The 13,242-nt window shown below is 43.5% G+C and overlaps 1 protein-coding gene across 2 annotated transcripts in view; it reads left to right on the top strand.

Moving 5' to 3' along the window:
* Positions 1-1,035: 1,035 nt before the first annotated feature.
* GPR107 (G protein-coupled receptor 107) overlaps positions 1,036-13,242 on the top strand; it is a 34,512-nt gene continuing 22,305 nt past the window's right edge. Inside the window, exons 1-10 of one of the 2 annotated variants that reach the window (XM_054284081.1) lie at positions 1,036-1,151; positions 5,914-6,039; positions 6,777-6,827; positions 7,063-7,151; positions 7,802-7,959; positions 9,676-9,710; positions 9,906-9,962; positions 10,742-10,852; positions 12,201-12,334; positions 13,032-13,107. In XM_054284081.1, the coding sequence (XP_054140056.1) occupies positions 1,053-1,151; positions 5,914-6,039; positions 6,777-6,827; positions 7,063-7,151; positions 7,802-7,959; positions 9,676-9,710; positions 9,906-9,962; positions 10,742-10,852; positions 12,201-12,334; positions 13,032-13,107 (936 nt within the window). In that variant the 5' untranslated portion in view covers positions 1,036-1,052. Of the gene's footprint in view, positions 1,152-5,913; positions 6,040-6,776; positions 6,828-7,062; positions 7,152-7,801; positions 7,969-9,675; positions 9,711-9,905; positions 9,963-10,741; positions 10,853-12,200; positions 12,335-13,031; positions 13,108-13,242 lie in introns of both variants that reach the window. The other variant, XM_054284080.1, reaches the window with a different exon arrangement.

Genomic DNA, 13,242 nt, shown 5'->3' with positions numbered 1-13,242 from the left:
ACATATTTTTCTGGCTATATTCAAAATCAATACTTTAACCCTGGCTTTAAATAGAAAAGCAATTTTCCTGTTGTTTGGACTACCTGATGTTCAGACGTCTGCTGTTGCCATAGCTCCCAGGAAGAAGCTGGAACTTGCTGGTAGATCCACGGCTGAGCTGGAAACAAGCACTTCAGCCCTCCCAGTAAACAACCATCCCACAGCTCCCTGTGGACGATGCTGCAGGGCTGAGGTAGGGAGAGCTTCACTCTTTTTTGGGGTTTTTTATTTTGCTGTCACCCCACAGAGGCTGATCTGAGGGAGGCTCAGGGGGTTCTTTTTGGCCACTGTACCCCTCTGAGCCCCACGGCCATGGGGGGACCCCACACCCAGGGGGGACCCCTGTGCCAAGGGGGTGCCAGGGCTGGGGAGGGACCAGCCCAGGGCCTGGGGGCTGCCATGGCCCTCGCTGAGGGGCTGATCCGGCCTGGGGGGCACCGTGGGGAGCAGCCTGTGGGCAGGGGAAAGCCAGCAGAGCCTCACGGGGAGAGAAAAGGGCGGGAAGCGCCGTCCCCATGGGGAAAGGCTGAGGGAGATGGGGGTGCTCAGCCTGGAAAAGGCTGTGGGGAGACCTCACAGCGCCTGCCAGGACTTGAAGGGGCTACAGAAGCCGGAGAGGGACTCTTCGGTAGGAATTATAGTGACAAGGCAAGGGAAAATGGGTTCAAACCGAAAAGAGGGAAAATTCAGGCTGAATATCGGGAGGAAATTCCTCCCTGGGAGGGCGGTGAGGCTTTAGCACAGATCGCTCAGGGAGGGCGAGGCTGCTCCCCGGGAAGCGTTCCTGGCCGGGTTGGAGGGATTTTTGGGGCCCCCTGGAGCAGCGGGAGGTGCCCCTGCCCGGGCACAGGGTGGCACTGCCCGAGCTCTCAGCGCCCCCCCAGTCCCAACCCCTCCATGACTCCCTGACAGGAGCCGGCCCCGCCCACCGCGGTCACGTGACGCGCCCCGCCCGACACGTGACTCGCCTGACCCGGAAGTGGCGCGCGGGGGACGCTGACGCTGGAACAAAGATGGCGGCCCGCGGCGCTGGGGCCGTGCTGGGGCTGCTGCTGCTGCTGCTGCTCCGCGCGGGCCCGGCCCGCGCCCGCGTCCACCACCTCACCCTCAAAGTAAGGTCTGCGCCGCCCCCGGCCCCGCTGGCTCGGCCCCCGGGAGCCCTGAGGGGAGCGGTGAGGCCGGCCCGGCCCCGCGCATCTCCCGCGGGCCGGGATTGGTCTCCCCACGTCTCTCTCTCCGTTCTGCTGCGTGCCCCGAACCTTCTTTCTATTCGCTTCTCTCTGAGCTCTCCCCCTGCGCCTCAGCCCGTCCGGGCCCCGCCGTGCTCTGCTTTTGCCGTTTTCCTCCCGCGTCCCCCAAGTCCCGTCCCGCTGTTTCTGGCCGCCTGTTTGAGTCGCGGGTAAAGCGTGAGGGGCCGGAGCCGCAGCACTGTGAGGGTGCAGCTGCTTCACCTTTTGTTAAAACCCGTGTGATAAGAGAGAGCCGAACGTGGGCTGAGGGAGAGCTTTCTGAAAGTGGGTTTTGGTTGAGTTTCCTTTCCTGCAGTGCCCTGGTCGCTGCGAAGGGTGCTTGGCTACAGTTGCTGTGCCCTAAGCAAGCCATTGGTAGAGGCTGAGGAAATTGGTGTTGGCAGCTTTTTGTTTTGTTTCCGTGGACTGCAGGGTGTGCTGTGAAGGGTGATGTGTTAGGCTGTGACTGTATTTGAGAAGAACTCGTTGTTCAGGGTTGATGGGGAATGCTGGAGGTCAGGGTGAAGGTGTGCTCTGCCTGGTGTGCTGTGCCTGAGCCCCTGCACAGCTGTGGGACAGGGGCTCTGCACTGGGGTGATGCCCCTTAACGCTCCTGTAGAGCTCATGGAAAGCTCTCTCGCTCTTCAGCATTTCAATTTTGTTTTGGGTGTCAACAACACGCAGTATTCTGCCAGTAGAAACATTGGAAAATATAATAAAGTGGTAAATGACTGGTTCCTGCATGCCCCTTAATGCTTCTGTAGAGCTCATGGAAAGCTCTGTCAATCTTCAGCATTTAAATTTTGTTTTGGTTGTCAACAGCATGCAGTATTCTGCCAGTAGAAACATTGGGAGGGATCATAAAGTGGTAAATGATGAGTCCTGCTTTGCTGTGCTGTTGGAGTTTAGGGAGAATCCAGGATTTGTATCCCCCAGACTTTGCAGCCTTTGGGATGCAATGATTGCTGGAGGTGTTCATGTCTTACTTGTGGGAAATTTTCCAGACTGTGCAGTTGTTTGAAGTGCAGCCACATGAATATTGTTGTACTGCAGGAGAAGTAAACTTGCTCCTGCAGCAGTCAGTGAGGAGGCTTATGCTGGTTATGTTATTGTTTTGAGGAATTTGTGCCAAACAGTTGAGCACTGATGGATTTCTCCTGGGAAGATTCTCTAACTTTTAGTAGAAAACTTCCCAACTTGCCTCAAGCAAATGTTCTCGTGGCCTTTAGTCCCTATTGGGGACTGCCTGGATCAATTACTGAATCCTGTTGGGTTTTTTTCCTCTCAGAGTGAGGAATGGGTTTGGTTTTGCAGGTGTTTTGTGCAAGCTGCAGCACAAACTTGCTGTGAGAAGCAGCAGTGAGTTAATGCCCCTGCCCACCTGCTTTACAAACAGCTTCATTGTCAGAGCAGTTGAGCTTTATTGCCAGGGCAGTCTCTCCCTTCCTCCTTCATCCCCTGCTCTACAGCCTGTGTGTAAACACCAGCTCCAACAACTGAGTCCTTTCACAATGAAATCTCCTGTCTGCTCTTCTTGCCAGTGGCTCCTGCTTTGCTTGCAAGTGTGCATTGACACTGAGCCAAGCTAAAGGCCACAGTTCTGTGGGAGTGTTTGATATTAAATTTCCTCAAACAAGCTGTTATTCCTTAGTTCAGAATAGCTTCATTCTTGGATCTTTGTAATTACTGTGCCGACGTGAAGCTTTCTTGTTGTCAGAAAAACAAGCCACAGTCTGAGCAGTTTCCAGTTCTAAAAATAACATTTTATCTTTATAAAAGTGTACAAAATAGGAGTTTTTTTTGCAGTAGAGAAATTATTTGCTTGAATTTTGCCGTAAGACTGACCTTGCCAGAGAAGCTCCTCCTTAGCAACAATTGTTATCAGCTTCATTAGTTTAATGAAATATATTAAAAAACCCAAAACACCTCAGCTAACAAAACCTACCTCCTACAAAAAAAATACCCCTACAAAAATTGGAAGTTACAGAAGACCAACAGAAACAGTTTTCAGAAGATTCCAGAAGTAGCTGCAGTTGAAATGTTTCTCTTGACCAAAAACAAAGCCTTTGTCAGACATGGAATTATAAAGAAGATGCTGGTTTTCAATGGTTGCTTGTAAATACCTGTGGCTTTTTAATGTTGATTAAGGTTTCAGACTTCAATAGCTCAGGCTGAAAATACCTTTCACAATAATTCACTCAGTCTTACACAAATTACAAGCCTTCCTGTTAGTCTCACACAAATAAGATTCTTTCCAGGTAGGGGTCACCAGTCTCTGGTGGAACTTTCACTGCACTGACAATGTAATCTCAATTAGGTTTAGGGTAAAATGATGGAAAATATTTTTCTGCACATTGTGAGCTACAGAATTGTGGATTCCACTTCCCTGTAACCTTATTCAGATATTGCAGCATCCCTTTTTATCCTACAGGAGTGAAAGAACTGGGGAGATTTTTATGGAAACAAGCTTGAGAACTTTGGGTATTGGTTTGACTGTAAGCTGTTAGTGATGAGTCCCAGATCATCTCCTCTCATTTTAAATGCATCCTGTGTCAATTAAATTAATGTGTGTATTAAACTTGGATGCTGAAGTATTCACTTGCATGGCTTCACACCTTTGTTGTAAACTTAAATATTTCTGAAGTGAGTAGTTGAGTGATTATAAATAAAAGCTGGGTTCTTCCAACCCCATTAGTTAGCCAATGTCTTTAGGCTGTCAATATGTGGAGCAATTGATGCTCTTGCTGTTGCTTGGTGGCAACTGGTGACAGTGTGAGTGTGTGTGTGGGATCATGTAAAGCTGAAGGATTTGTGAACTAAATCTGTAAACTCTAAGCACTCAAAGCTGAGATAAAGCCAGGGAGGAAAGTGCTGTGTGTTGTATATTAACGATCTGCTGGTGGTGGGGAGCATATCAGTAAATTACAGAGTAAATCACTTCAGCTGAGCTGAGGAGCTTTCACAAGTGCTCTGGATTGGGGAGCTGCCTCTGGGCACATTTCAAGGTACAAAACCGTGTCCCCCTCAGTCACCCAAATTCTCCTCTGTCCATTTGGGGTTAAATACATCTGATGTGCCCTGTGAAGAGCCAGGCTGAATTTTCTGTCCTGGCTGGGAGGTTTCATGGAGTGCCGTGTTAGAGGAACCAGGGGGGCTCCTGTTTCCAGCACCTTCCATGCCCCAGAACCCACAGACAGCAGAGCTCCAAACTCTGTTAAACACAAAATTTGCTGCAAGCCCTGGGGCACCTAACTCTGCTTTCCTCTTCTGAGCATCAAGGGAACCATCTGGTTATTTGCCAGGTGAACTTGATTCTATTAGGGTGATCTGATTAGAGCTGGATTCCAGGTTAGCTGTGGCAGGATGTGTCCTGCTGTTCCACTGGGGGATGTTTACCAGGCAGGAACGTTTTGTGCAGAGGCGTCAAAATCAATACTGGGGCAGAGAGAGAAAGAACTTCTTGTACTTGTACAGTTCAGAGCTCAGGCTTCCAGGCCTGTCTCCAGAACAGTGTGCCTTCAGCAGCTGACTTCTCTTTTTACACAATTCTGCAATCTGATTATCTTTTCCTAGAAGAAGCAGGAGGAAGAAACGTATTTTAATTGTTTTTTATTGCCGACTTGTCTAGTGTTTTAGATTCCATTTTAAATTTGCTTTTTGATTTCAAATGTTTTAGATTCCATTTTAATTTTTTTTTATTTCTGTTGCCTTGTTTTTGCTTTTCTTCCACTTAATGACCCAGTAGGTTTGAGGGACCAGCTGCAGAGGCTGGATGTGACCTTTTGTCATCTGATGTGGCAGCTGTGTGTGACGTCAGCTGCTTTTCATCTGAGGTCCTTCGTGGCCTCCTTATGTAAAATAAAATTAAAGCTCACTGTACTTGAACCTTTATAAGCTGAGCAGGGCATGAGAAGAGATCAATTGCTATGGTTTCCTTGTCAGACTGAGAGGGAGGAAATTATTCTGCAGCTAAACTGGGAGCAGAGGAAGGGATTTGATTTTTCCTGCTAGAGAAACCAACCCAAATATTCTGGTTTTGGTATTTATTCTCTTTTTATTTTTTATTTATTTTATGCCAAAAATCATTTGGAGGTGTGGGACTATATATAAAACTTTCTTTTCACACATAGTTTTCCAGTGTATTAATGTTTGCCTGTCCAAACACTGACCCTGCCCAACACAGATGATCTGAGGTGGTGACAATGCACTTGCTAAACACTTGGCCAAACCCCAGCTCTTGGTTAGGCAAGATCCCCAAAGTCTATTTCCTCTTCAGTCTGTGGCAATGACAGCAGCCACAAGTTAAACAATAGCTGTCTTGATGTGTCTGCAGTCACTTTGGGGGATTTTGCTGTATGCTGTTTAATCAGTGATGCCAGAATTTTACTTGAATATTTCCTAGTAGCATAGCAAGTCAGTAAGCAGAAATATGTCTGTGAAAAGTTCTTGCTGTTCAGGTTATTGGAAAAGTTGGTCCATTCCAGTGAAATAGTTGATTACATCTGAAGGTATCCTAAAGAAATTTGCTGTTTGCATAATTAGATGTTTTGCATGAATATTCAAGTGTCAGTCACTCACCCTGCTTCCCCTTTGCTGCAGCAGATGACTCTGCATGTGTTTGTAAACTTGCTTTCCTTTCTGACAGGATGATGTGAGGCAGAAAGTGCACCTGAATACCTTTGGTTTCTTCAAGGATGGTTTCATGAGTGTGAATGTCAGCAACCTTTCCCTGAATCCAGAACCAGGCCCTGATGAGAAGGACAGTTTATTAGTGAGTTCCTCCTGTGAAATTGCCCTCCACTTGTCTGAGGTGTCAAATCCAAACTCTTGATGCTGTTGGCTTTGCTTCCCAGCATGAGCCAATGATGAGGATCTGTGTATTGAGATTTATCCCTGAGCACTCTCTTTTCTGCTGTAAGGATGAACCTTTAACTTGTTGGATCTCTGCTGAACTCAATGCACACATCCATAGCTTACATTGAACATCAATTTCCTAACACTCTTCTGATGAGTTTTTTCACACTGTATCATGTTGCATTGCAATTCAGCTTGTGGTCATTGTGTCAGTAGGTTTCCAGAACAGTGACAGTCTTATTTTTAACAGAACTCTAATATTACATGTTATACAGCACATTATATTAGGGGTTTTAAAAGAGATTGGATGACATAACAGAGTTCTTCCTCTGCTGCACAGTTTCACTTCTTCATTATAAAAATATTAATCTTTTTGTCAAGCAAAAATGTGGGGAATAATACTGAAATAAGTGAAAATGTTCAGAGACAGAAGATACTCCAGATTTAGTTTGGGTTTGAATCATGATTTATTTTTTCTTCGTGGATATGGATGAGTTTGTTACATTGGAATGTATTTTTCTGCCTGATTTGGTGATGAGAAAATACCTGAATTCCACCTTAAATGTAGATTAACTTGTTTAGAAAGCAGTATTTATGACTCTTTCAGTAGTGGTTTGGCTTCCATTTGACAGATTCCTCTCACTTGTCTCCTAGGTGGGGTTCAGCTTGGACCGAACAAGGAATGATGGTTTCTCCACTTACCTGGTAAGAGTAAGGAAAGTGAGCTTGCTTTTCTAAGATGGGACATCTCACAGTCTACCTGACTCTGGGGATGGCTGGAAGAAATAAAAAAAATTAAAAAAAAAAAATTAAAAAAAAATGGGGGCCTTTAGACACGGGCAGGATGGATTTACACCTTGCTGGACTAGGAATGATAATCTCTACCTGGAGGAGAACATGTCCAGAGGGCACTTCAGAGGTGTTTTGTTCATCTTATCAGGATGAAGAAGTGGATTATTGTATCTTGAACAAGACTCCAGAGCCAGATGTCTCTGTTGTAATTTTACTTTTGGACATCCAACATGAAGTGTGAGTAAAGAATGTAAAAGACATTTTAAAGTTACTTCTTCAGTTGAGGATAATGTCACACTTGAGATTTTTTTAGGGGCTTGGAAAGCATCTGTGCATGTAGGTTATTTTTTTTTTAAGGGGTTACATGACAGTTGAGAGGAGGTGAGTGTAAAACATCTGCAGTATAAAATGGTCCAAGAATTCTTCCTGTACATTGGAGAGGTAAAAGGACAGCAGGCAAAAACAACCTACCTTAATTGTCCTGAATGAGCTTAATGAGCTTTGATTTCTTGAGTCACTTTTGCACTCAATGTGAAATTTTGTTTGTCTTGAATTATCTTTTATTATGGAGGTATCTTCAAGTCTGTATTGCTTCCTTTTGCAAGAGCTCATGTGTGGTAACACAATTTCTAGTGAGACTCTGCTTACCAATGCTGAAGAAACTTAATTTTCTTCATCTGCTCTTGTATTTCATGTAGAGGTGGAGTGTGACTTTTCCCACACTGATCAGTTCTGCTGTGAGTCATGATCTGGTTCTTGCCTGTTCTTTGTGGTACAAAACAAGTTAAGACAAGTTGATTTTCCTTTATTGGGTATATGGCTGTGACAACCTCTTTAAAAACGTTGGTTTACTTTCATTTTGTAATAAAATCTCTTTGTTTCTTTAGTGTGAAAGTACAGTTCTCTTCAAAAGCTGCTTCTTTGTTACCTAAAATTGTATTTGTATCTGAGGAAAATGGTACTGCCTTAAATACCAAGCTGCTAAAAACTTCTGAACTGAGCAGTGATTCTGATAGAAGTCCTCAAAAGACCAGTGAAAATACAGGTAATGAAGGTAAGCTAGCTAAACCTGACCTGTGCATGCTCTCACTGCTGATTCCTCATTGCTGTGCATCCAGCACTGAGTTGTGGTCACATTCTGGGGTCCCCTGGGGCAAGAACTTCATGTACATCCTGTGTAACCTGTGCATAGAGCTGCCTGTGGGGCTGGAGTCTCCTGCTCAGTGATTTGTGTTCACCACTCCTGTTGATCCATCAGAGTGTCAGTGAGTGTTGGAGACCTTCAGTGCCTCTGAGGAGGGGTTCACAACTTGCTTGGCTTTTGTCTGGCAAAAAGAAGGCTAAAGGGGGAATTTTATGGCCACCAACAATTAGTTGAAGAAAGGTTAGGAGGACAATTTCAAGCAATTTTTAGTAGTGGCACATGATGTCTGTTTCTCTTTAAGTCTTGGATTTCTCAGATGGGATGTTAAGACAGAAAATAAGTGAAATAAATAAGATTTCTTTCCTAAATAGGTATTCCAGTATTGTAGCAGATGATTTGTGCAATCCAATCTCCATATTTTGTGGTTTTAAATACTTGATAAAGTAAAACCAGGGCCAACATGATGCAGCTGACACCAGGTTTACTTTGAGTCAGAAGTTGGATTTGTTTTCAGGAGTCCTTTCCAGCCAACATTTCTATGAGTCTGTGTCTGTCTAAAGAGTTGAACTCCTATCACTTAGAAACTATGGGGAGGGAGGAGTAATTGTCCCAGTAATCTTTCTAGGAGGCACAAGCCTTTGTCTGGCTTCCAGACCAGCAGACAAAATAATTTTATAATCTCAGCTCTAATGGGATTAGCTCATGTTATCCCTTCCTGGCAGAGTTTAGATTGCTCAGCAGTCTGATCTGGGGTAGTCTGAGTCTGTCTTGGCCTGACACATTCACCAGCTTTGATACCATTCAAAAGCTTGGACAGCTGTTGTAACAAGTCAAGAACCAAGGGTGGATGGCACTGAGAGAATGGATCTGACAGCTAAAGTTTTGCTTTCTCTGGTGTAAAAAGTGCAGCATGATTGTGGACAGTGCACTGAGGTGTGGGAGCCAAAAGCAAAGCTCAAGTATTGAACTTTTGCTTCCTGGTAGAAAAGGAATGACCTAATGTTTGAAAAGCTTCTTGTAGGAGTAGAGTCAAACTGTGAACTTGACATGCTGCTCTGCTGAAGGCTCCTGTCACCTCAAGTTCAGAGGAAATGCTGACCCAGCAGGCCACCTATGCTTTTGTGGGTTTTTTGTTTGTGTTTTTACTGGGAGCTTAGTGGAAAGCTGTGAATTTATTCCTTCCTCATATGGAAATTAGGATTTCCATATGTTTGTCAGGCCATGTATTAATGCTCAGATTGAGATTTGTTAGTGAGGTTAACAGTACTCAGTCATAACATAAGTCAGAGCTGTGTCTTGCATCTGCTTTAGGTCACCTGCCTCTGGTCACCTAAAGAGAGGTTGGAAAGATTTCTGGGGTAGATTTTTGTAGGGGGTGTAAAAATAGGGAAACATATCCTGGCATGTGAGGATGCATTCAGAATGAATGCTGGCTGTGGGAAGAGTCCTCTGAGAGTAAGGAGAGACTGGGGCAGCATTTCTGTCAATGATTAATTAGCTGGGAAACTGCCACGCAGACAAGTGTGGGAAGGTGTGAGCGAGGTATTGACAGCGTGGTGGTTTCTGAGGGTGTCTAAATGCAAACACTGAATGTACCATTCATACTTTTATCTCTAGATAAGGAGTCCAAACGAAGTACAACATCCTCCAAGGTAAGAAACTATCTGGAGTTCTCTTTCACAAAGACCCTGGGGGGATATTCCAGTATAATCATAGCAGAAAGGTGGAGAGTATTTGCTATTGCTCTCAGCCTCCACTGTAAATATACGAAATGCAAATTTTATTGTCTGCTTGATGTTTTAGTTACCTGCTTAAGAAAATCTAAAGGTCTTTTTCCCTTTTCCCAGGACATGATAGAACAACAACATCCTGTACACCATGTGCAAGGAATTTTTTCATTTCAGGTAGGGTGTCTGCCAGTGTCTAAACTCAGTTCCTTCACTGTCCCACTTTGGAAAAGTGAAAGTCTAGGATATAGATGTCTCTCTGATAGCAGGAGTTTGCCTGAAAATTTACTGAGCTAAGCATCAATGATGGAAATCTTTCTTTATAAGTTGTGGGAGCTGCTTTTAAATTGGCTTTGTTGTGATGCTGTTCTAAATATCATAGTCTATGAGGCTCAGCATATTAAAGTTTACTGTGATAGTAGTGCAGATTGCTGATAACAAATAGCTGTGACCTGACTGACTCAAGGGAAGATCCTGTGTATGAAACCAGATTAATGCTTTGTTTGAGCACCCTGGTTCACTTGTGACGGTTGGTTACTACAAACACATTTGAAATTCTGTTATCTGACACAGATCTCATTTCCAGAGCTATCACAATTTGCGTAGTTGGGGGAGGAACAGAAAAGGGTGGGTATAATAAAAAATTTATGCTTTGCCATGTCAAATATATTATATTTGTGGTTATCTTTTCTCTGTGCTGAACTGAGTTAAGCACTGACACTTAACAGGCTTGGATTACCAGAGTGCATAGTCCTAGACAGGTGCAATGATTTTGCATCTGGAGTTCTGTTGAAACTTCCAGATGTGCTGCTATCCTTAGAACAGTCTGTATGCTCAGGGGAACCAGCTGACCTCAAATGACTGACTTCTTTCATGCTTCAGTAGAGATGACTTCCTACCAGGGCAACCCTGTTGTGAATGAGAAGAATGCTGACTTCTCTATCCCTCATTTCCAGTTCTATTTTAACATCAGCTCGGACAAACAAGAAGGTCTCTACAGCCTGTATTTCCATAAGTGTGTTCGTGAGAAAGGGCCAGCTAATGATCAGCAGCTGTTTAGTCTTGATGTGAGTATGGCTTCTAAAGGATAATTAACTTGTTAGCTTAGACTACAACATCCAACTTCCAGCTCCAGCTTGTAACCAAGCACACGCTGCACATGAGTGCACATGTGGGGTGGGAAGTGATTCACAATTGTGTGCCAGTCTCTGCAGTGGCATTTCTGAAAGAAGTGACTACTGTAAAAAATAATTAAAATACAGTTTTTGCAGAAATGCCTGAAAATCTGAAGGCTGAATGTGGGCTGGGTTCAGTCTACAGAGTTGTGACCTGATGCTGTAACGAGATGGGAGCTGCATCAGCTGCTTGTGTTTTGCTGCACTCAAAAGTCACTTTTCTCTTTACATGATTGCAGATATTAAGGCTGTTGCTGCAATGTAAATTGTTGGTATTTGAATTCAGTGTTTTTGCTTTTTCTGGCCTAATTAAAGATGTGTTTTTATGGTGTTAGATACACAGCCTAAAGGCAATATGTTCTAGCAAATGCCTCATCTCTTTTGATGTACAGGGGTTTGTTCCTATGTGGTTTTGGTTGCTATCAGAGCTTTCTCTTTTTTCCCTTTCCTGTGCTCATGCTGGTGTGTAATGAGCTGGTCTGGTATGAATCCTCTCACTGACTGAGGTACCTCAGCCACATCAATCCCTGAACTGCTTTTTATGTGTTTGTGTTAATGCTATTGCAAGGGAACATGGACGTGATAAAACTTAGCAGCCCTAATTTGACTCAGACTACTTCAGAGCTGCTTCAGAAGTTACAGGTTTAGAAGACCAGCTTTCATAAATTGCTGTGTGGGTCACTTTGACCCACTGAGGAAATTGGAAAGAGAACAAAATGTGCATGATTGGTCTGCTGGGGTGTACTTAGAGATGCAGGGCAGCTTCAGTGCTTCAGACCAGACTCAATGCGTGATTTTATTGAAGTCCTAGCACATATGACTAAGCCACTTAAGGGTATAAATAGAATGCTAAATAGTACTTCTGTTTTCTCAGTCACAGGAAAATAGGGTGGCAGCCCATTGTAGATATTGTTTCTGAATCAAAGGTGGGCAATTTGTGACGTTTGCTGGAGAGAACAACTTATTCTTTGGGAAAATTGCCTTTCTGAATTATGTTTCATAACCAAAGCATTATTTTCCAAGGAGATTATTCTGGTGGGAATAGTTTTGCAAAATGTTTTGAGATTCTTAATGATGAAGAATAGATTTTGGTTTTTTTTCTCTGAGACTCATAAGGAAGCCCTTCAGAAAAGCTCATGTTAAATGAATGAATTTGATTGCAGAATGTAATTGTTAACTCAATGCTTTAACAAAATGATATTTTTTCCAACTGCACACGTAACACACTTTTAATATTCAGATAGATGTTACGGAAAAGAATCCTGAAAGCTACCTCTCAGCAGGTGAAATCCCACTGCCAAAACTTTACATTTCCATGGCTCTCTTCTTTTTCCTGTCTGGGACTGTATGGATCCACATACTTCGGAAACGCAGGTAGGTTCAGGGTCTGTGACAAGTAGGGGCCAACCTTGTGTGGTTTTTATTTTTCATTCCTCTTCTTGTAATGCCCATTTCCCAGTCAGATCTGATCACCTCAAACTCCAAATCTGGCTCAAGGTTTGTATGCTTAATACAGATAGTTCATATTTGAAAACTGTTTCAGTCAGTATTGTTGTTGCAGGCTGTCATTCTAAAATTCCCAAATCTTATGTTGAAAGTTCTTCAGGTAGTGTACATATTGTGGCAAAAAATAGACAGGAAATTCCTGTAGCTGATGTTAAAAGGAGAAGACTTTGAAAATAAATAGTGAGAAAAAAATTAATCACTCTACTTCTTTATGAAATGGCAAATTATGGCAGTAGAGAGCCATAAACATCTTGATTATGGTCTGAATTATCTTTAGCAAATTTTCTAACAGTTAAGAGATAAATATATATATATGTGGGATATTCTTATTAGTTAATAATTTCAGTAATCCCAAGCAGTAAAAATCAGGGGTTTAGAACATGAGGCTGAAATATGGCTCAGGATGTGGCAGAAGCTTGGACTGCAGCATTAAGGGGAATCTTTTTACACTGATGGTCAGCTCAGCCTGGAAGCAACTGCTTGACACTTACAGGTTTTAAAAAAATATGAAATGTTTACTGCTGGCTCTTAAGTAATGCTCTTCCTTCTTTTTTTTTCTTCCTAGAAATGATGTCTTTAAGATCCACTGGCTCATGGCAGCCCTTCCTTTCACCAAATCCTTGTCCTTGGTCTTCCACGCGGTGCGTGCAACATCTCTGCCTGAAGTTGTTCAGCTAGGAAGGAGAAACATGGAATCCAGGACATGCTGTTAGGGAAATCTGCTTTGGAGAGAGCATAGTGGGAGGCAGAACTGGTCTTAATACTGAAGCATTAGA

This window comes from Melozone crissalis, unplaced genomic scaffold (assembly GCF_028551555.1).
Source record: "Melozone crissalis strain CALT ecotype California unplaced genomic scaffold, PUWL_Pcris_2 ptg000041l_1, whole genome shotgun sequence".
NCBI classification, from domain to species: Eukaryota; Metazoa; Chordata; class Aves; order Passeriformes; family Passerellidae; genus Melozone; species Melozone crissalis.
The sequence above is the reverse complement of the archived record's forward strand: the minus strand, read 5'-3'. Positions and strand labels throughout refer to the sequence as shown.